General features: G+C 42.7%; 1 protein-coding gene across 3 annotated transcripts in view; it reads right to left on the reverse strand.

The window, feature by feature from the left end:
- Positions 1-24,679, reverse strand: part of arhgap15 (Rho GTPase activating protein 15) — a 1,048,441-nt gene that overhangs the window by 392,355 nt on the left and 631,407 nt on the right. For all 3 annotated transcript variants that reach the window (XM_072471657.1, XM_072471649.1, XM_072471663.1), the window contains one exon: positions 9,246-9,368. In XM_072471657.1, the coding sequence (XP_072327758.1) occupies positions 9,246-9,368 (123 nt within the window). The remainder of the gene's footprint in view (positions 1-9,245; positions 9,369-24,679) is intronic.

Here is a 24,679-nt window from a genome sequence, read left to right on the forward strand (position 1 = left end):
TACTTCTTCAATGTGTTCAGTGAGAGGCTTTATTGAACTGAACAGAAATGGCAGCCGACAGCCAGCTTGCCTCTAGCAGGGTCACGTGACTATGGCAAGCTCGGTAGTACACTCTATAAAGATTGCATTTCCAAATCCCTGTTTTGATGTCGAATAGAAGATACAAACATCGCTTTTTTCCGGCTAAACAAAAAACACATTTGCATGCACGTTTTTGTGTGGCCCATTACACGTCTACTGTTCTCATGCATTAACAACTGTTTGTTCTACGAGTCAGTTACTACACATGCATTGCACACATAGGTGGGATTTAACCACCGTGTTGCACCTGCCACAGATCGGGGCACGCCCATTAATTAGCGAGAAACGCCAAAATCAAAGATTTGTGCCAGTTTGCCATGTAACCCGGTCTGCTCTCGATAACGAGTTCTGGAACTCACCCAAATATGGCGAACATATCATTAACCCCAATTTGCATTAATTTCAACTCATTAGCGAGTTTGAAGTTGAATGTAATGGCCTCCTGGAAATTAACCGGCTCCCCAGCGAGAAATCATTCAGGCGCTGTTTAGTACTCCTTTTTAAAAATGTGAAGCTGGCACAATGGCTGCTGAGGGGTACTGAGGAGGTGCGTAGCCATATCCATTTTCTAGCAGGCAGCTCCAGGGCACTTGGGGGTTGGGGGCGTGTGGGTGACCCCTCAGGTTGGTCGGGAGATAAAGCGTCCGAGGTTGGGGGTCACCCCTGGGCCTCGGGGGGGGGGTTGCGGCTTTTGGTCCATGAGGTATTCAAGCCATGTTTAACTATTGTGGATACCCATAACAGGGGCAACTAACAGCTGCTGCCTGTCCCACCAAACACTTCCAGGACAGGGCCCTGCTTTTGGTTATATGCTGAATGCCACTTAATTTCCTTTGAATGTGAGTAGTCTCTAGTTTCACAGCTGCAGGCGATTGCTAATAGGTAATTGGCCTTGTGAGTTGTGAGAGCACTTCACAGCTTAAGTGGCTTCTCGTGGGTAGAGAAGTTGATTCGATGATTATTGCATCAAATTTCAATCAAAGTTTGAAGATTGATCAGTTTGCCTGACCTCTGGAAGGGCCAGCATCATAGAGGCAGCACCCAATAATCAAACACTCAAGAGCTGGGGTTCAGCACTGGGGATATCTTCGCAACCAAAGGATGAGTGTGTGGATCAGGAGAGGGCACCTGAGCACGGTCTCCCTAATGTTCCTGGTAGGGGTCTAGGGTATGGGGTCTAGGGCTCCTGCTGTGGCCAGGGGTGAGATGTAGAGTGAAGTTTTCCACCACAACTAGCCTGTTGGATGACACACAGAGAAGGCAGGACACGTAAGGGTGGGGAGGCTTGGGGGATTTGAGGGTCTCGGGGTGGAAGCCCGAACTGATTGTCGGTCTTATCTCCTTCTCCAATTCCTTACAGATACCAAAAAGGATGGTGGTGTCAGTACCACAGAGGTTGCTCTGTATGCCTGGGCAGTACATTTGAACTGGTCCAAGCCCACCAAGATGCCTGGGCTGCAGGATTCTCCACCATTGCTGGGATTCCCCAGGTCCAGGGGGTAATAGATGGCACACATGTCACCTTGTGTACACTGGACATCAAGGAGTACCCTTCATTAACAGGAAGGGATTCCACTCCTTGAATGTTCAACTCGTGTGTGGCCACCAGCTCCGGATCATGCACGTGTGTGCATACCTCCCAGGGAGCATGCATGACGACCACATCCTTGGACACCCGGCGATCTCCTGCATCTTCGAGGACCGTCTCAAGATGATAGGTTGGCTCTTGGAGGATAAGAGGTACACACTGAAGTCCTGGCTGATCACACCAGTGCAAAGGCCGGAGCCCTTGGTGGAGATCCAATACAATGAGGCCCATGGTGCCACCTGTGCTGTCATTGAGCACTGCTGAAAATCTGGTCAGATGCCTGGACCACTCTGTGTGCACTGCAGTACAACCCCCAGAGGGTCTCCCGCTTTGTGGTGGTCTGCTGTGCCCTCCACAACCTGGCACAGCAGCGGGGTGACATGTTGGAGGAAGAGGGACAGGTGGCTTTGTCTAAGGAAGAAGAGGAGGCGAACCAGGAGGGAATGGAGAATGGGCCCGGGGAGGGGGGGGGGGGGTCTGCAGGAGGAGCCGGAGGGTGGAGGACAGGGAGCAGCCAGGGTCCTGCATGCCCAGAGGACCAGGGAGGCCCTCAACTTCACCCGATTCTCATCGAACAAGGCTTTGTCCGTCAGCACGCCCACTCCCAACCCCCATTCCCCTCTTTTCTCCCTATTCCCCTCTATCCTCCCCCATTCCCCTCCTTTCTCCCTATTCCCCTCTATCCTCCCCCATTCCAAACAGGCGCTGGGATGTGGCGACTAGGAACTTTTCACGGTAACTTCATTGCAGTGTTAATGTAAGTTAATTGTGACAATAAAGATTATGGAAAAGCATTTACCTTTGGCTTGTGCACTAATGTAGTCGATCACTATCTTGGGTTACATTTGAACATGTTTCCTCATCTCTGGGTCTTTTGTAGCCCACATTCAAGGTTACAAGCCAAGCTTTAGACTTGCTCTAGCTGAGGTGAACGGATGTTGCATCCAATTAGAATCTGGAAATCTAAATCCTCCATCTCAACATTGTACTAATGGCAGCACGGTGGCGCAGTGGGTTAGCTCTGATGCCTCATGGTGCCGAGTCCCAGGTTCGATCCCGGCTCTGGGTCACTGCCCGTGTGGAGTTTGCACAATCTCCCCATGTTTGCGTGGTTTTCACCCCCCACAACCCAGGCTAGGTGGATTGGACTCGCTAAATTGCCCCTTAATTGAAAAAAAAATGAATTGGGTACTCTAAATTTAAAAATAAAAAAAAACATTGTACTGTCAGAATAATTTGTCCTTAAGGTACTGTGTCATCACATCGCCTCGATTATACTTTCGAGGCATTCATTTTGGATCACCATATTGAGCCACTTCACACAGATCTGTGAGCATCATTATGTTGCATGGCGCACCTGTCTCTATCTGACACTTCCTGTTCACTTCATACTTTTTCTCTGTGGTCATCGCTGTAACAGTCTCAAACCATTTGTTGCGGAGAGACTTGACTGAACCAACCTGTTGTATATGGTATATATTTCTTCATCAGATTCTTCTCCTGATAACTCTCCAAAGGCCATCAGTATAGAGTATAGATTTGTTTTGCTTTTTTCTGACGTAACACAATTTTGGCTTAGGAGTGAGAGACCTCTCGGTGAGAGCAAGTGCACTGAAACATGGACAAAAGTGCAGCACGATCACAACACTTGTGTGTGAAATTATTCTGCTTCTTGCAATTAAAACACTGCTTCCCCCGTGCTGGACAATCCTTCTTTTCCTTTGTGCAACTGCTTCTTTTCTGTGATTGTACTGCACTTTTGGCATGAACTGTCTCTCAGCAGAATGCATCTCTTGGTCAGCTCTGCCATACATATGTTCTGCACTTCTGCATTTTGACGCACATCTATCATTTTATTTCGCATCCGTTTCTCATCTTTCAGTGGACTTGGTCTCATCGAGAGGTCTCTCACTCCTAAGCCAAAACTGTCTTTAATTAGATCATCTTTTAGCTGTCCGAATTCATATGATTCTGCCAGCCGCATTACTGCAATCACATACCATTTAATGGTCTTTCTTTTGCTCTGAATTCTATTGTTGAACACATATTGTAAATATGTAACTTTCACTCAGGATTCAAAATGTGCCTTCAAGGCATTCAAAATTTTTGCCGTCGGTTTTTTTGGTCATCAATTAGATTTAAAGTGGAATACACTTTGCAGCAGTCCCTCCCCAGCAGTGTTACAAGTGTGGCTCATCATTATTGGTTCAGGCTTGTTCATTAAGTTTGTTGTGTTCCTTTCGTGTTTGCTTTTCCTTTGTCCTTAGTAGCGGCTGCCTGCAGTTTGACATTTTTTTGTGTTTCTTTCTTAGCTGTTTCTTTGTCACCAATATTTTATTTGCAGATTGCCTTTTTTTGTCATTTTTCTAGCAGCTTTTTTGCAGAGTTGAACTTTTCTCTGTGCCTTTCTTCGTTGCGGTCAGTATTTCATTTATAGTTTATATTTTTGTCTCATTTCCAGCTGGTCTTTTTTGCAGATTTGAACCATTCTGTATTCCTGTGTTCTCAATCTTCACTGCATCATTTCCAGAGTTAAATTCTTTATTTTTCTTCAACTCTGGCACCATGCTTCATGGCTTCTCAATTCACCGGGCGGACCACACGGCATCATCAGGCAAAGCGAAGGGTGGAGGGGTGTGCCTCCTCATCAACTCCTCATGGTGCTTGGATGTGGCGACCCTGGCGACCTTCTGTTCCCCAGACCTGGAACATCTGACCGTGAAGTGTCACCCATATTATCTTCCACATGAGTTCACTCCAGCCATTGTCACAGCGGTTTACATCCCACCCCAAGCAGAAGTGAGGAAGGCGCTGGATGAACTATACACAGTTATAAACAACTACGAAACAGAACACCCGGAGGCCTTGTTCATCGTGGCCGGAGACTTCAACAAGGCCAACCTCAAGAGTGTACTGCCAAAGTTCCACCAGCACATCTCCTGTCCAACCAGGGGCGACAACACTCTTGACCACTGCTACTCAAAAATCAAGGGCGCCTACTGTTCCATCCCCCGACCGCACTTTGGGAAGTCAGACCATAAGACGGTGCTCTTTCTCCCAGCATACAAGCAGAAACTCAAGCGGGAGAATCCAGCTAAGAAGGTTGTGCAGTGCTGGTCCGAGGAGACAGAAGAGCTCTTAGGTGACTGCTTAGAGACAGTGGACTGGTCCATATTTAAGAACTCAGCGACCAACTTAAATGAGTATGCCACCACCGTCACAGACTTCATCAGCAAATGTGTGGACGACGGCATGCCAAAGAAAGCAGTATGTACGTTCCCCAACCGGAAACCATGGCTCAATCGTGAGATTCCCTCCCTACTGAAGGACAGATCTGAGCCTTCAAGACAGACGATCCTGACCTATACAAGAAATCCAGGTACGACCTCCGCGAAGCCATCCGAGATGCCAAGAGAGAATATCAAACCAAGCTAGAGTCACAGACAGACTCTCGGCGGTTGCGGCAAGAACTAAACAACATAACGGGCTACAAAGCGAAGCCGAACAGTATCTCTGGCAGCAGCGCACCCCTCCCCGATGAACTCAATGCATTCTATGCTCGGTTCAAGCAGGTAACCAACAATCCGCTGGCCAGTGCCCCAGCAGCCCATAATTCACCCATACCCACCATCACAGCTTCCAAAGTCAGATTGGCCTTCCAGAAAGTGAACCCTCGGAAGGCGACGGGCCCGGACGGGATCCCTAGTCGTGCACTCAGAGCCTGCGCGGACCAGCTGGCAGAGGTATTCGCGGATATCTTTAACCTGTCCCTACTCCACTCCGAGGTCCCCACCTGCTTCAAGAAGATCACCATCATACCGGTACCAAAGAAGAACCAGGCAACAATGACTACCGTCCAGTGGCCCTGACTTCAATCGTAATGAAGTGCTTCGAGAGGTTGATCATGAAGCGCATCACCTCCATACTCCCAGAACGCCTTGATCCACTGCGATTCGCATACCACTGCAACCGGTCCACATCAGACTCCATTTCCCTGGCCCTACACTCACCTAGAGCATCTCGAAAACAAGGACTCCTACATCAGACTCCTATTTATTGACTACAGCTCCGCCTTCAACACCATAATCCCAGCCAAGCTCATATCAAAGCTCCAAAACCTAGGACTTGGCTCCTCACTCTGCAACTGGATCCTCGATTTTCTGACCAACAGACCACAATCAGTAAGAATTAACAACAACACCTCCTCCACAATAGTCCTCAACACCGGGGCCCCGCAAGGCTGCGTACTTAGCCCCATACTCTACTCCCTGTACACACACGACTGCGTGGCAAAACTTGGTCCCAACTCCATCAACAAGTTCGCTGACGATACGACCATAGTGAGCCGGATCTCGAATAATGACGAGTCAGAATACAGGCGGGAGATAGAGATCCTAGTGGAGTGGTGTAGCGACAACAATCTCTCCCTCAATGCCAGCAAAAGTAAAGAGCTGGTCATTGACATCAGGGAGCAAAGTACTGTACACACCCCTGTCAGCATCAACGGGGCCGAGGTGGAGATGGTTAGCAGTTTCAAATTCCTAAGGGTGCACATCTCAAAAAATCTGTCCTGGTCCACCCACGTCGATGCTACCACCAAGAAAGCATAACAGCGCCAATACTTCCTCAGGAAACTAAGGAAATTCGGCATGTCCACATTAACCCTCACAAACTTTTACAGATGCATCATAGAATGCATCCTATCGGGCTGCATCACAGCCTGGTATGGCAACTGCTCGGCCCAGGACCGCAAGAAACTTCAGAGAGTCGTGAACACCGCCCAGTCCATGACACGAACCTGCCTCCCATCCAATGACTCCATCTACACCTCCCACTGCCTGGGGAAAGCAGGCAGCATAATCAAAGATCCCTCCCACCCGGCTTACTCACTCTTCCAACTTCTTCCATCGGGCAGGAGATACAGAACATAGAACATAGAACGATACAGCGCAGTACAGGCCCTTCGGCCCACGATGTTGCACCGACATAGGAAGTCAAAAAACAAAAGCCATCTAACCTACACTATGCCATTATCATCCATATGCTTATCCAATAAACTTTTAAATGCCCTCAATGTTGGCGAGTTCACTACTGTTGCAGGGAGGGCATTCCACGGCCTCACCACTCTTTGCGTAAAGAACCTACCTCTGACCTCTGTCCTATATCTATTACCCCTCAGTTTAAGGCTATGTCCCCTCGTGCTAGCCATTTCCATCCGCGGGAGAAGGCTCTCACTGTCCACCCTATCTAACCCTCTGATCATTTTGTATGCCTCTATTAAGTCTCCTCTTAACCTTCTTCTCTCTAACGAAAACAACCTCAAGTCCATCAGCCTTTCCTCATAAGATTTTCCCTCCATACCTGGCAACATCCTGGTAAATCTCCTCTGCACCCGTTCCAAAGCTTCCACGTCCTTCCTATAATGAGTTGACCAGAACTGTACGCAATACTCCAAATGCGGCCGTACCAGAGTTTTGTACAGCTGCAACATGACCTCATGACTCCGGAACTCAATCCCTCTACCAATAAAGGCCAACACACCATAGGCCTTCTTCACAACCCTATCAACCTGGGTGGCAACTTTCAGGGATCTATGTACATGGACACCGAGATCCCTCTGCTCATCCACACTTCCAAGAATTTTACCAATAGCCAAATATTCCGCATTCCTGTTATTCCTTCCAAAGTGAATCACCTCACACTTCTCTACATTAAACTCCATTTGCCACCTCTCAGCCCAGCTCTGCAGCTTATCTATGTCCCTCTGTAACCTGCAACATCCTTCCGCACTGTCGACAACACCACCGACTTTAGTGTCGTCTGCAAATTTACTCACCCACCCTTCTGAGCCCTCCTCTAGGTCATTTATAAGTCTGAGAACACGCACGAACAGACTCAAAAACAGCTTCTTCCCCACTGTCACCAGATTCCTAAATGACCCTCTTATGGACTGACATCATTTACACTACACCCTGTATGCTTCATCCGATGCCAGTGCTTATGTAGTTACATTGTATATGTTGTGTTGCCCTATTATGTATTTTCTTTTATTCCCTTTTCTTCCCATGTATTTAATTATCTGTTGAGCTGCTCGCAGAAAAATACTTTTCACTGTACCTTGGTACACGTGACAATAAACAAATCCATCCAACGTTTAGGGGCAGCTATACTTCAGTGCGTTCTCAATAATAGGGCATATTGAACTGAATAGAAATGGGATACTACAGTTGGCTTGCCTCATGACAGGGCCACACAATGATGACAAGTATTTCCAAAACGTCTGAACTCCCCAAAGCCCTTTCACCACCTATAAAGTACATCAGTAATGTTGTAAATAATCTTCCACTTGCTTGGCTGGGTGGAATCACAACAGCCATTTACCATTAATCTATAGCGAGTAACTCATTTCCTGACCCCCCAAAGCCTGTCCACCATCTACAAGACACAAGTCAGGAGTGTAATGGAATATTCTCCACTTGCCTGGATGAGTGCAGCTCAAATGACAGTCAAGAGGCTCGACACCATCCAGGACAAAGCAGCCCGCTTGATAGCTCCCCCTTCCACAAACATTCAAACCCTCCACCATCAACGAACAGTGGCAGCCGTGTGTACCATCTACAAGATGCACTGCAGTAACTCACCAAGTTTCTGAGACAGCACCTTCCATACCCACCACCACTACCATCTAGAAGGACAGGAGCAGCAAATACCTGGGAACCCCACCACATGGAGGTTCCCCTCCAAGTCACTCGCCACCCTTACTTGAAAATATATCGCCGTTCCTTCACTGTCGCTGGGGCAACATCCTGGAACTCTCTCCCTCACAGCACAATGGGTGTACCTACATCTCAAGGACTGCAGCGGTTCAAGAAGGCAACTCACCACCATCTTCTGAAGGGCAACAAGGGATGGGCAATAAGTGCTGGCCTAACAAGCGACACCCACATCCTTGTAAATTAAGTTTTTAAAAAGCACTCAAGGTGTCTGACACAATCCAGGACAAAGCTGTGTACTTTATTGACATCATCCGTTCTACCAGTTTAACCTTGCACTGATGCGGCCAATTTTGTGGCAATTGGTACAGAATTATGAGCCACTTTATGCTTTGGATTCATGGCCATATGGGTCACCTATCATAGAAAATAGCTGTCATGTGGAACTTGAACCAAAGTCCCAAAGTTGAAAGGATAGAGTTCGAATGCATTGCAGACAACTCAATTGCAACCATCCCCCAAAAGTGGAGTATGGTGTGATGGTCACAACAGACACGCTGTCTTCAAAGGAATAAAATCAATGTGGCAGTGTCTGGATATTGCATTAAGTCAGTCTCCTTCCTTTGCTTCAGCGGTAGTGACACATTGCCACAAATGGAAACAGCAGCAGAAACACAAAAGCAATTGTCTTTTTTCCATAAGACAAATGTCATAAAACTTTGTCTGCTTTTATATAAGTTGTCTATGGCTTACCCATTAGTGAAGCACTCATAATGCATAAACAATGCATGTTATATTGGAGGCTGTGGTTCAACAGTATATTTTACTGAGGGGCCACTGCACTTAAGAATCACACACATTACCTTTAATCAGTCCTTTCTCTTGTAATGTTTTCAATGAAGGCCGCCTTGATATGAACTTTTTTAGTCGGCTCTTAACTCTTTTCTTCTCAGAGGTGTCAGATGAGGAGTGGTTCAGTCGCAGTACTGGGGATAAAAGAATAAGACAGGTGTCAGATAGCTGAAGCAATCAATTCCTTATAGAGGTAGCCTGCAGGCATTAACATTTGGAAAAGTAAAATAGGATTCACAAACTTGATCAGGGATTTCTGATTTGCAGTATAAAATAACTCTAATTTCCAAAGACTAGTTTCTGTTGATGAAAAGTATCAAATTGGTAGCAGGCATTGAGAACAGTTGATCTGATGATCTTCCTTCTGAAATTACCTAGGCTGAAGTTTCTTTACCGCCTCGGTATGCCTCCCTTTGCCTGGCAGTATTGAAACTTCCCCGACTCCAGTTTAACTTGCAGTCGCAACTCTACAGAAACATGCACACTTACACAGCTCTTTTTTATCATTATAGATGCAGGACATCAACAGGCAATTTGGCCATGGCCAAGGCTCGGACAGTCATATGTTCCAGCAGTCAGAAGTACAAACTTGGTTCGTGTTTCCTCCCTAAATCAGAGATGTTCTGACCAATTGCAAAGATATTTTCAACGGGAAAAATGTCTGTGTCGCCCTTCATATAATTACACAGATTCACAGTATCACCAACAATTATGAAAGAATGTTTTGTAAAGAGAAATGCCTAATTTAAAACCAGATTGTACTGTAAATAAAAAGACCTTGAAATAGCCAGTGATATTAACATAGCTGGATTAGCCCATCCTTGAGCGCAGAGGAATTGCATGCAACTGTGCTGTGCTCATATGCTAATATTGCACAATGCAATTTCAGGGTTACATATTTTAACACAGATGGCATCTTTTTTTTGTTGTCCTGCATTAACTATAATTAATACCTTAGCGTCTAAAGAAAATATCAATTCGAAAAATTCCAGTGCAGATTACGAAATGTATTCAGAATCCAGTATTTTGATAACTTGAAAACCAAGGTAAATTTAAGGTGAACAATGCCATGCGCTCAGCCAAAGGCAAGCAACAATATGTTGTATATTATATGCAACATAAAGGGTCCCTGTGATGTAACAGCTTTAAGGGCCTGTATTTCACCCATACTTGCAAGCAGGCTTTTAGGCGGGGGGGGGTGGGGAGTGTGAAATTGAAGGAATGGGATTCCTTCCGGGTTTCCGCCCTCCCCGCCCCGACCCTGCAATGATTTTACACTGGGACAGGCAAGGCCTCGGACAGAATCCCCATCCTTGATCCCAATTGAGGACCTTAAGGGCCCAATTTTAAGGACCATTTCCCAACCAGCTTCAATTTTAAGCTAGGGGGAAGATTTACTTGGCATGGGCGAAGATGAAAAAAGAACAGCCTCAGAGGCACCTCCATCAGAATCCCACTTCTGACTGCTTGTCCTGTGGCTGCTGGACTTCCCTACTACTCCACCGCACCCCCCCCCCACCCTTCCCCTCCCGAATCCCCCTGCCTTTCCCCTGACATTCTGATCATTCCCTGAGGCCTTTTCTAACCTCCTGGCCTGGGACCCCTGAAACTTAGCTTGTCCTCCAGTTCCAGGACTTAGACTCAGGCTACTTCCTGAAGTTCCTCTTTAGTCTCTGCAGATCTCAGGTTGGCTGGTAGCTCTCTAAGGTGGGACATCCTCCCGAGTGAGGGGCAGAAGTCCCACCTGTAGCCAACTGATGCTCATTCGAGTGTGACATGGCTGCAGGGCACTGGGATTTCGCAGGGATGTGTTCTCTGCCAACTCGTCAGACGGCAGGAATGGAAACCGCACCATCTGAAAAATTTAGGCCAAGATGTTCAGAAAGGAAAGTGAACATAAACTTGTATTTGTCACATTCTGAACAGTCTTAGAATAAAATGTAATGTGATCAAGAGAATCATGCCTGTTTAAATCACAAATAGAAAATTGTTTCCATTCTACATTATCTCCAATTGGTATGGTTGATATGAAGTAGTGACATCTAGTGGCATAAAATAGCAGTCGCATTGTACAGTAAGGAATAGGTCATTCAGCAACCCCAGTGTCTTCTTCCATTCAATTGGATCATAGAATCATAGAATCTCTACAGTGCAGAATGAGGCCATTTGGCCCATTGAGTCTGCACCGACCCCTGGAAAGAGCACCCCACCTAGGCCCTCGCCCCGACCCTATCCCCATAACCCAGTAACCCCACCTAACCTTTTGGACACTAAGGTACAATTTAGCACGGCCAATCCACCTAACCTGCACATCTTTGGACTGTGGGAGGAAACCGGAGCACCCGGAGGAAACCCACACAGACACAGGGCACGGGGTGAAAGTGAAACTCCACACCAACAGTGACCCGATGCCGGAACTGAACCCGGGTCCCTAGCACTGTGAGGCAGCAGTGCTAACCACTGTGCCACCGTGCAAGGCTGCTCTGTACTTAAACCCCATTTGTCTGTCTTTGTTCCGTATCCCATGCTACATTTTCCCAACAAAATTAGTGATTTCAATTATGAAAGTTTCAATTAGCCCATCATCCCCACAGCCTTTAAGTGAGAGAGTTCCAACTTTCCATTAACCTATGTGGGAAGAAGTGTTGTCCAATTTCACACTGAATCAGGATCTCATTTTAAGGTTGTGCCCACCTGTTTGGGATTCCCTTACTGTTGGAAATTGTTTCATTTTGGCTACCCAATCAAATCCCACTTCTGCATCAATTAGATCACCCTCAATCTTCTACTTTCAAGGGAAGTAAAGTTCATGCATACTGCCCTCATGATTAAACTTGTTTAGCCTCCTATCATTTTGGTGAATTTGCACTGCACTCTCTCCAAGGCCAATATACAGAGATACAGTACCCAGAACTGAATACATTACTCAGAATGGGTGTCTTTCCAAGGCTACATATAACTCAACCCTAACTTCCTTTCCTTCGTACAGTTACCTTGAGATAGTGCGGCCTTCCAATAAATAGTGTTTTTGATTGCTATTTGTATCTTTCTTCAAGTTTTTTTTTGTGACTTGTGTACGTGGGATTTCTTTGCACCTCCACAGTTTGAAGTTTCTCATCATTCTCAAAATACTCCAAATTGTCTTTCTTGAAACCGAACACTTTGCCACAGTGAGCTCAATTTGCCACAGCTTTTTCCATTAACTTAATTTACCTGTCTTTTTATCATTTCTTGGTACCATCTACACTGCTTGTTATGCCTCCCAACGTTACCTCATCTTCAAAGTTTGAAACACAACTCTTCATTACTTATTTTTTTCTTCTTCAGAGAGGCTCAAGATCTGGAGTGAAAACTGGTCTGTGCAGTTGGGGAGCTACACACCGATTTTCAGTCAGAGCCTGACTCTATATGGTAAGATTCTAGCCCTTACGTCTGAATTGATCATAGAGAATTCAAAAACAATAATCTTCATATGCTATTAGGTTCCTTTATTAAGCATGGAAATTACTCATTTGAAATCTATGCTTGACATTGAATAATTTGACACACACTTCCTTTAAGATTGGGCATAGTACAATTTTGAAATTACAAATAGTAATGCTATAAATAGTTTTTTTTTAATTGTGGAAGAAATTAACATTTGAGACATTATTGAGATATATAAGATTCTCAGGTGCCTTGACAGGGCAGATGCTGAGAGGCTGTTTCGCCTTCTGGGAGGGCCAGAGGGCACAAGCTCAGTATAAGGGGCACCCATTTATGATAGAGATGCGGATGAGGGTGGTGATTCTGTGGAATTCTTTTCCACAGAGAGTTGAAGAAGCTGAGTCATTAAGTATGCTCAAGGCTGAGATAGATTTTTAATCATTAAGGGAATCCGGGGTTATAGGGATAAGACGTGAGAATGGAGTTGAGGATTATATCCGATCAGTTGTGATCTCGCTGAATGGAGGAGCAGACTTGATGGGCTGAATTGCCTACTCCTTCTCCTACATCTTATGGTCTATGGCCCTATACGCACGCTAACCACTGAAATTATGTGGTCAGTTTTCAACTACTTTATTTTAAAACGTGATTTTACCTCTCGCTCAATCAGCTCCTGGCAATAATCACATTTTTTTAGGAAGGAGTGCGTTACAGTCAAGTTGTGGTTCATAATAATAAATGTTTTATGATTTTGTTAAAATGTGTTTTTACAGCAATTTTTCTGAATTACTGCCATAAATAAGGGGCTGGATTCGTTAGCCCCAGCCCCGTGTTTCTCGGCAGCCTGCCATTCGCTGGCAGCGGGATTCTCTCTTCCCACCGCTTGTCAATGGGATTTCCCAATGAAGCCACCCCACGCTGCCAGGAAACCCATGGGCAGAGCTGCCCTGCCGACAGGAACAGAGAATTCCCAACAGCCAGAGAATTCTGGCCAAGGTTTCTGAAGAATGTGAACTATCCACAATTTGTGGAATTGTTGAAGAGCTGCGTCTGGCTGTGGAAGTATTGTCTTATAATAACTCATCTCTCACAAATTAGAACCTTACTACTTGACTTAATTTCTTGTTCCATGAATATGAAGAATGGCAGACAGATCCTGGAGACTAGTTGGTAACATGCAGTTCTCAGGCCATATGATCATAGCAAAAACATCTTTCACAAATATGATACCATGCATGTGGTCTGACATGGCATATGTGAAATTATTGGTTGAACCGTGTATTATATCTAAGGCAATAAAGGCCTCTTTCTCTTTATTCTCCTATTGGTAACCCTCCTATTGAGTGGATGAATGTTCTCCTTTAGCCCATGGTCATGTGGTACAGATCTGGAAGGATGCTGCATGAACCATTTCTGGTCATCCAACTTTGTTTTGATGAACATACCGTACACCTTTTGGGAGAATGCAGTAGCATTTTGTCAGAACCTTTTTATAATGCATTACAATAATGGGAACTGCAGATTTTGGTCATGCACCAAACAGAAGTCAATCAGCTGTATCATTCAGGTCTGATTTGCCGCCACATATGGGAACAGTTGTACAAGTAAACTTAGGGTGCCAATAGCAATGGCATAAAATGTACCTTTGCTAGCCTGCCGTTATAACCTATATGAAGTTAAATAAAAAGCAGTTAGAAAAAATGGCTGCTGTCAACCCACTGGAGCCCTCTACTTGGACACAAGCTGAAATTTAAGTGACCATTGGACATTTACAAGCAGCATTACCCTTAAAGCAGGATAAAACTTGGTCTGTTATAAATACTAAAATTACCTATAAGCCAGCATGCATAAAGGCACATGGCATTAGTTCGGGATGGCTCTTTCTGTGATTCCCCTCCTAAACTGTTCCAAATACTTCACAGGCTATAACAGAGATAAACAAACATAATGTCCCAAGTCCCTTCACGACCAGTATGCTGTCCTCCCATGTCCTTTTACAGTTTTAATTTTAACTGGTCATTCCTTATGTTTGTCATTTGCCCACCTTGCAAGCTTGACACAGAAATAGAGTGCATAAACATCATCCAGCAGGACAATGGCTGCCTTGATCAGATGATTGCTCACAAACCCGCAAATGGACCAAAGGCCTCCACTCTTGGACATGAAATGTGCCTGGTATTTTGCAAATTACCCTGGAAAAGTATCTCAAAAGTTTGAACAACAGGGCCAGCAAGCCATTTTGCTTTGTTGCTATACAGTGGCAATGCTAGTGGTATTTTTCCACTAACAAGATGCTGTTGTCAGTTCACACAGTCGATTAACATTGTGAATGAATTGCATTGCCGCTGCAATGCCAGATAAGTAAGTCGTACTTCCCAAACAAGATGTTTCGCTGGTTGTTTGAGGTAGGCAGCATATAGAACATACTCAACCAGCCCCGCCTTCAAACCCAAACCAAAACTTCTTCTCTTTGATGTGATTCTGCAATTGGGCAGCACTTGCTGAACAATACTGAGTGTGCTAATAGTGACACCAATAACCAATTTACATCAAGCTTGTAAAATGGCTCATTTATGCTTGCTAGAAATGACATTTGTCATCCTCATGGATCTGTTCTCTGCACCAAAAATAAATCCGTTCAAACCTTGAGTCATTGTTAAGTTATCTGGAAGCACGGGGCACCAATAGTTTCCGATGCTTTCTCCATGGCAATGCCTTGGCCAATCAGAGTCTACTCATATTATAAACTGTGGTGATCATTTGAAATCTGGCATTCTTGCATTTCTCCTGATGAATGAAAGCTTTGGCAACTTAAGTCTCTCTTTTCAGCAGCATTCGCGTTCTGTACTGCCAAGTGATAATTTCAATAATTTGTTGTTCTGATATGATATCAAACCCTTTTAATATTTTCATACTAGAAATAAATTCAATAGTTTTTTAAATTTAGTTTTATATCCTCCAACTTTGGATGCAAGCACATTCACAAAAACAATTTTGTTCCTTTCAAGAACCAATGAGGGCTGATTCAATAGTTGCATTGTAATTAATTCATGATACACATAAGGCAAATGTCATATTATTATGACATGAGAATCAGACCAACCAACATGAAGCAATAAATCACCTGTTAAAAGAACAAATATTTATGGTTGTTCATTTACACAATTTCTTAAGCAATTATTTCCAACATATTATGAGCAACAAAAAGCATTCTGAAGAACTATCTATTAACCATCCCTAGTAATGGGTACAAAGTCTATTGACAGTGGATGTCAGAGTAAAGTGCTATTGATTGCTGCCCTTCATGAGTATGACAAAATCTATTAATCTGAAGAGCAGAAATAATGTCTGCACTTTTCTGAAGTACAGTGTCATTGTCTCCCTTGACATGGCAGACACAATGTACTGACTAAATGTTGTAATGGCTGAGCTTGAGCGGGTAAGGGCACTTCGTATACTCAACTTAAAGAGAACAAAATTCTCCACATAAGCTTCAGGCGGAGTGAGTAACCCTGCTATGTGCCAGTTTGGGCAGAGTCCAGGGGACCTCCATAGACTGTGCAATAATTTATGACAAAGGGAATGATGAACGAACTTTCTATTGCAGCGTGGGCAGGATAAACTTCTTTTCCATCAGTTAGCGTTTCTGAGAGTAATATCCTGTCGCATTTCAGGACCAAACTTTTTGAAAGAATAATTAAATCCAACCGTAAAAATGTTAACGTATAGTTTTAGTTGTACAGGCAAGAAAACTGCTCAGTGTCATATAAATGAGATGGAGATGACTGTTTCCCAAAGAATGTGTTCTTGAAAAACTCTGACGCATTCACACAGTTTCTCAGTAAAAAAAATCCAACAGAAATTTATAGGATAAACTGATCGTTAGTACAAGTGGGGTGGTTAAACTTCTGGTTCATAGCCTGATTTTGTCCATGTTCCTACTGTATAGATAAAGGATGTGAGAAAGTCCATCACTGCCCAAACTAAATCTTCACATTTAAAGTTAGGAGGTCAAAGGAAAAGGAACTCTGATTTTTAAAAAAAAGTTGTACTGAGTGATAATGGCTTCTGATTAAAACATCTGTATTTGCTAAATTTCCAGATGAGCACTTGAAATTAACTACCAAATGTCAATCATCCTACCTTTCTATACACCAGACAGAAAGGAGATTAATCAAACTGAAAGCAACATTATCTCTGTTTATTTATGTAATCTGTCTAGACTAATCCACCATTATGTAAAATGTCACTGAACAACAGGATGTGCCCTGAATATCTGTCTCTTTTCATGGCACATGCCTAGTAACCAATCAAAAAGTTCAGCTGTGGTGAAACACTGCAAATATTGAAACTCAAACTGGATGTGCACCAAAAAGGCAATATTTGTCATCAATGTCAAATTTTCACTTATTTGTTAAAAGCGTATTTAACTAGAAAGTTTATTAATTTGACCGTAAGACATGGTTAATACTTCAGAGTTTGTTTATGTTTTCATTTGTACTTCCTGTTCCTATTGGCATGATCTAATGGCGCAGTTATGAATGAAGGACACAATGTCATTTAAACAATTGTTTTGGATTAATAAACTACTTGCAAAACAGAAATGGCCAGTGTTTTGGAAACCTACAATAATGGAAAGCACCATTGTTATATATACTATTACTTGCCCCAACAATGAACAAACTAAAGACAAAGAAGGAGCTTCCATTGATATTGCACCTTTCACACCCGCAGAATGTCCCAAATGCTTTACAGTCAAAAGTGCTTTATCAAGTGTGGATACTATGGCAATGTAGCAAAATGAGGCAAACAATCTGTGTACGGGATGTTACCACAAACAACAATGCAATAAATGGCTAGTTAATCTGTTTTAGTGATGCTGGTTGACTATCAATGCCAGGGCACAATGGAGAGTTCCACGGCTCTTCCTCAAACACTGCTGTGGGGTATTTTATGTCCACTTTTGATTGCAGATGAGGTCTTAGTTTAAAATCTTACTTGAAAGGCAGAACGTCGAACATTGCAGCTTTCCTTCCTTACTGCACTGAATTGTCCACCTAGATTATGTTTCTGGAGTGGGGTTTGAACTCACAACCTTCTAAAATTGAGGTATGTTTGCTAAAACTGAAGCACAATTGACTCAGCCCACAGATTGAGAAACAAGGATTTGGGTACAACACTGGTTTTACATCCCGTTCCGATTTTCTACTGTATCAATATAAAGAGAGAGTAATATTAGACAGCGTGTGGAACTGCCACTTGAGTCTGTGAGTTCCCTGTCCAGTAAACTAGTTAAAATTACCCTCAATTGACCAATGTTAAATAAATGAACAAAATTGAAGTCATGCAGGACAAATGACACTTTATAAAAGTTATATTGACAAATGTTTGTACCATCATACTGTTTCACAAGTAACCATTGCCTTGTGATTTTCTAAAAACTGAGGGCGGAATTTTTGGTGGAGGCTGAAGTTCAGCTGCCACGGCTGAAAGGGAGAGCTGATTCTGCTCCTGCAGTCTGCCGGACCCAGGGGTGGCATTTTGTCGGCAGTGATCAATTGACAGCCGCCACCGCGTCCAATTAAGGATGATGGCCCACCCTGAAGAGCTGCCAGCCCACAGCTGGTCAAGAAGAGTACTGAAAGAAGTTTATGAAGACATTGCCCTCTCCACTTGGCTGGGAAATAATGCAAAAATGGGGACAAAACAAAATTACTGAAGTGGGGTATTCATAATAAAATTTAATGAACAACACTTTTGACTGCAGCATTGGGACTTGTTTAATCATGACTTCAATACTAATCAGATCTTGATGCCAGCAGTGCCATTTGTGGCTCCATTCTTTCTCAATTTGAGAAAATACTTTTACCACAAAACCAGGCAGATGGCCGGGAAGTACTATTTTCGCATTTTTATTTGCTTACTAATAATATTTACAATAAATGTAATGTACATTACTTTTTCATAATTGTAATGAATACATTCTATGAACTTTATAATCTGGCTGTCCATTAATAGCAACCAATGCTTGACTTCATTTAGCTCAGAGAGTACCATTACTTAACTGAAGAAAAATAGGCACAAATCTGGCATGGAGACAGCAAGGTGTCAGTTTCACACTAAGCAAAAAGCTGACAATATTATTATTGTGTATGCTGTGAAGACATTTGACCAGGAATCAGTCAGGTAAAGAAAGTGTCTGTGAAATGTCTAGGGAAGCTGTAATGGTTTGAAAATGTTTGAAAAGGATTCTTAAGAGTGTGTTTCAATGTAAAGGGATCAATTGTAATTTTCTTGAATAGTAAGTAATACTGGTCCATATGACCTCGTGGCCCTTGATCTGGAAACAATATCAACAGGAAGGAAGATAGAAAAAAGCTTTGTGGCTGTCAGACACAAAGGAGAACTGCAGACAAAAAGGAGAGCTACATCGAGAGGAGTGCACAGACACAGGAACAAGGAGAATAAGGACAGAGCCAGAAAGAGGAACTCAGAGAATTGTTGTGAGGAGAAGAAGTGAATTGGTCTCAGGAAGTGGTCAGTTTTTCCGTTTGGCAGAAAAGGAGACAGGAGCTCCTGGAGGCAATGTATGAGCTGGCTAAACAGGCCTAACACCCTGAAAGCTGTGTGGACAGCTCAGGGACACTTAAGATCTGGGTGTTTTCCCAAAAGTGGACATTTCATGAACCAGGGCATTATTCATTAGTCAGTTGAAAATGAACTCTGGAGAGCCACAGGATCATTACTGTCATGACCTGAGGGAGAAAGGTTTCACCAAAATGTGTGTTACTGATGATAATCATAACCGTGAATCTCAAAGGTGATAATTGTTGTTGGATAGAACTCCTGGCCTATCCTGCATGAATAAAGAAAAGCACATGTTATGTCCTTTCAAATTTGTGCAGGAACTGATGCGGGTGCTTGTTGCATAAGATGTACCTTTGTTGTACTGACTATTTAAAGTGAAATTTACCTTTCGAATTTAAAGTATCATTTGCATATTAATTCATGTGGAATTTGCTTTGGCTCTAATTTGTGTTAAAGTAAAAGCTATAAAAAGTGGGATTTTGTTGGTAATTTCTTCATTTGGAGGTCATTCAGTCGATTTTGTAATTTTAATTTAAAGTTTTTCCACTGTAAAAGGGGATCTTAACAGGGAATTTAGCAGAACTGAAGTTATATCTTGTACATATGGGACTATATGTTCCAAAATAATTGTCCAGTAAAAAAATAATTGCTATTCGTTTATATTCTTACCCACACATAATTATTGAACAATTTTGCAATGATACCCTGGAGAGATCTCAAAACTGATAATACTCTCTGTAGAAGATTGGTCAGTGCGCACATGGTCTGCCATATTCAAAAGCAATGGCCGAGATCTTATGGCTCTTCATGTCAGCGGGATCTTCTGGTTTCGCTGATGGCACTCCCCTGCTGTGAAATCACGGGGTGAAATCAATGGAAAATCCCATTGACAATGGCTGGACCAGGAGATTCCGCCGCTGGCCAACGTTGGCTGGCTCCCTCTGCTGAGAAACACATCATCAACACTGATAAGGCATGATCCCTGAAACTATGAAAAAGAGGCACTGAAGTTCAGTGTTTTTATAGCTGCTTTACCCAATGTCCATGATGTCTCAGTGCATTTATCCAGTGAATGGCTAGGCCGTACACACTAGGAAGTCTCAGATTTTCTCCATATCTAGGTGGACTGAACCTTTCAATGGGCATGGAAAAAGAACAGTTACATTGGCTTTTTCAGTTGGTGATGAGGAAAATCAATCAATGCCTTAGTCTTGATGAGAACATTTGAAGATATTAAATATGGAGAGGATATAGGAGAGAAAAATGTAGTCCAGTTAGTCTAGCGCCAGGGGTAAGAAAAAATACTATAATCTATTATTAGCAACATGGTACTTTGAAAATAATAACATGATTGGGCAGAGCCAACACGGATTTATGAAAGGGCAATCATGCTTGACAAATCTCTTCCTTTTTTTTGAGATTGTAACTAGAGGTTGATCTGAGGGAATGTAATGTATTTGGATTTTGAAAAACATTTTCAATAAGGTGTCCTGCAGGAGGCCATTACACAAAATCAGGGCTCAGTGGATTGGGGTCAGTACATGAGCATGGGTTGAGACTAGGTTTATACAGAATACGGAATAGGAATAAACAGATAATTTTTGGGTTCGCAGGCAGTAAGTAGTGGGAGATCTCAATGATCAAGGCTTCAGCTATTCAAAGTCCATATCAGTGGCGATTTTAAATTTGCTGATAATACAAAGTTAAGTGGACAAGTAAACTGCGAGGAGAATGTAAAGAGACAGCAAAGGGATATAGACAAATTAAATGAATGACGAAAAACAAGGCCGATGGAATGTAATGAGAAGAAATGTGAAGTCATCCATCTTGATAGGAAATTTAGAAAAGTATTTTTTTATAAATTGTTGAGAGACTAGGAAAATCTGGATTTCAGAGGGACCTTGTTGTCCTTCAACATTAATCATAGAAAGTTAGCATGCACATGAAGCTATTTGGACAACAAATAGTATGTTGGAGTATAAAAGGGAAAATGTCCTCAACGACTCCCCCTCAGACTGATCTGTTCCCTGTAAGAACACTATTCATGATGCCCTATGCTGCTCTTGCTCATGTATTTGCTTTGCTTGGCCCCTTATTCAAGACTGCAACCAATCACTGTTTGTCGATGTACCATTTGTCAATGTACTCTGTTGATTATTCTTTTTGTCTACTATGTACGTACTGTGCACGTTCCCTCGGCCGCAGAAAAATACTTTTCACTGTACTTTGGTACATGTGACAATAAATCAAATCAGTCAATCCTGAAATTATACAGACCTTGGTGAGACAACACCTGGAGTCCTGTGAACAGTTTTGGTCTCCTTACCTGGAAGGATATACTTGCCTCAGAGAGAGTGCAATTGAAGTTTCACTAGCCAGATTTCTGAGATGAGGGTATTGTCCCATGAGCAGACATTGAGTAGACTGGGTCTAAGTTGTCTAGGGTTTAGAAAAAATGAGAGTCGATCTCATTGAATCATATGAAATTCTTAAAAGGGTTTACGGAGTAGATGCTGGAAGGACTTTCCCCGTCTGGGGTTAATTAGGGAAACAATCTCAGAATAAGGGATCGGTCACTTATTAAGTGCAGAAATTGATTTACTCAAAGGTTTATGAATCTTTGAAATTCTGCATCCCAGGGGCTGTGCATGATCAGTGATTGAGTATATTCAAGCAACTATCTGTATATTTTTTGCGTTACTAAGGGAATCAGGGGATTTGGGAATATTGTGGGAAGGTAGAGTAGAGAGGGAAGAACAGCCCCAAATAACATACTGAATTGTGGGGCAGACTTGTCAGCCAAATTCTCTATTCGTGCTTCTATTTCTTAATCTTTATGGTCTTTTAACATTAGGTTCATGTGAGAAATGCCTGAGATGCATTGTCAAGGATCACGGCTCAGTAATGAATACTGCTGTGGCATATCGGAGGGTAACTTGCACCTGTTAACTCAACTCTTTCAGGAGTAGCAAGAAGGATCTTACAACATTCTCAAAGCTGAACTAAAAGAAAAAAGTTTAGATTATGTACGTAGGGCAATTTTGACTCACTTGCTATTGGGGATAGAAGCGGAAGAAAGCAAACTATGATTGTCCTGATGGGGCTATCCAAAAATGGACAGTTCCTCATTTTCAGTTGCCAAAGCTTTCCAGTTTTCAGGAACAATATTGCATCTCCAATCAATTGGAATAAGTAATATTTTCATTGCATTGTGAAAGCTGAATCATGCAAAAGACAACATGTACAAAACAATTCAGCATTTCTTAATTCAGTGTTCTTCAAACATTGCTGATTTGACTACCACTGTGATTCTTGAAAGGGTAACAAAGGGGCTGAGCATCATCTGCAGGACAAGTTCAGAATCTATATTCATTTAATGGTATTGTCAACTGGATAGATTTAAGTGTTGAAGGATACAGTACATTTGGCTTAAACATAGAAGAAGAACTTTCACGATGCAAGGTATAATTGCTGTTGTGACTTATTCACACAACTTTAAATTTAGTTCACTTTGTCCTCATTCCACATCAGCAGACACATCCTGCATTCATCCTTTGCATTTGTGCATATCCTGGAGGCGTCTGGCTATACCATAGCATTTAGTTGCTCTCTGACTGGCTGACAAGAAACACAAGTCAATTGCATTGAAATGGACAATGTACATTATTTACTTTTTCATTCTCCATTAGCTGGATTTTATATTCATTGTTGTGATGTGGCCATTACTTGCAAGTTTGGCATTGATTGCCCATTCCTAGGTATCCTTGAAAGGGTTATACTAGGCTTCCTTGTTGAATCTCTACAATCTGCGCACCAAAGGTGCTCCCAACATTGTTGTTAGGTAGGGAGAGCCAGCATGCTGAGCTAAGGATGTTTAGTTTCCATGCAGTGCGTCATTTAACAGTCCATGAACAGGGAATAGAACATGTCTAGCTGAAGAAAGTAAGTTCCAGTAATAAGCTATACTGGGACCTGAGCAAGCCATCTATTGGTTGAGAATAAAGCACTCAACTGCCTCAACCATTTTACTCTTGTATGGAGTTAATTAAAAACAAAATTACTATTTTAGCTTCCTATCATCACAAATCAGGAACTATTTCCCAAGGGCTTTGGTTATTAGTCCAAGAATTCCCATACTTTAGGTAGATATTTCTTTTGTTTGTTCTCAGTATGTGTAAACAGACATGGTATGGTTCCCACAATCTTGTCAGGCTACTCAGCTCCTTAAATTAATTCCAGAATAAAAAAGTACTTTCAACTTCTAAGCCTTTCTAAATGCACAAGCCAAGAAGGAATAAATCCTTTTCAAACATTTTGGATGTAAGGAAAAAAGCAAAACAAAAAGCCTTCTTTCCCAGAAACACTGAATTAATGTGGTAGCTAAAAATGCACAATTAATTATAGTTTGCCCAAACATGCTCATGGTTCTTGAAGCTATGAGCTCTCTAGCATCTCTTGCACCAAATATGGTAAGTTTCTCGAAAGGTTTTTGTTGTTTGCTTTATGCAGTTTTTTTTTGGCATCTAGTGATTCAACGTTACAGATATGAGAATTTCTGAAGACAAATTGGTATGGGCCTGTTTTTCACACTTAAAAGATTATGGGCCTCATTTCATCTTTCTCTTCAAAGTGGATTTTATTAAATGCAAGATGATTTCTATCATAGGAACTGGTGCAACAAATAACATTGCGAATCATTGAGATGCAACTCAATAATGTCTTCCTTGGTCAGTAAAATCCAGATGTCGTGGCAAATGATGAAATGATGAAACAACCAATATGGGCGTGTAGTGGGGAAAGCGCAGGCACAAGACTAAAGCGAACAAGAACAGCTTCTGACGCTTATATTTTAACCCTGGTTCCAAGTTGTAGCAGCTTTTAATGCAGCACAGGCCAGTAAGGGAAGCAAAACACAAACTAACACTGAAGGGGAAAGTAGTGTTGGAGTTAACTGGAGGCTGCCGGCGAAAAAAAAAGCAAAAAAGTCAGCAGGGGAACCAAAATGATGGAGCTGTTGCAAAGGGAGAAGGACAAGGTACTGACAAAGGTGACCCAACAGAATGCTGAAGAAGAAACACCAAGCTAAATGAAACACCAAGGGAGAAGGAGAGAACCCAAGAGGTTGAGGAACAGAATTGTGACACAAACTCAACTGGGAAAAGTACCTGCAAGACTGCTCCGTTTTCTGGGTTTTCTGGATGGAATTCCAGAGCATGGGGTCTGAGCAACTGAAGGCACAGTCCCACATGGTGGGGCAAGACAAAGGGAAGATGCACAAGAGGCTGGTAATGTGATCAATGATCCCATGAGTTATTATTAATTCCACAACCAATGCCATCAAAATATTGTCCACTACTTATTTATCTAATTTGCAGGGATTTTCTTGCTTACAAGTTGGTTGCCATAGCATAACAGCCACAACGCTACAACA

Source organism: Scyliorhinus torazame, chromosome 2 (assembly GCF_047496885.1).
Source record: "Scyliorhinus torazame isolate Kashiwa2021f chromosome 2, sScyTor2.1, whole genome shotgun sequence".
Taxonomy (NCBI): domain Eukaryota; kingdom Metazoa; phylum Chordata; class Chondrichthyes; order Carcharhiniformes; family Scyliorhinidae; genus Scyliorhinus; species Scyliorhinus torazame.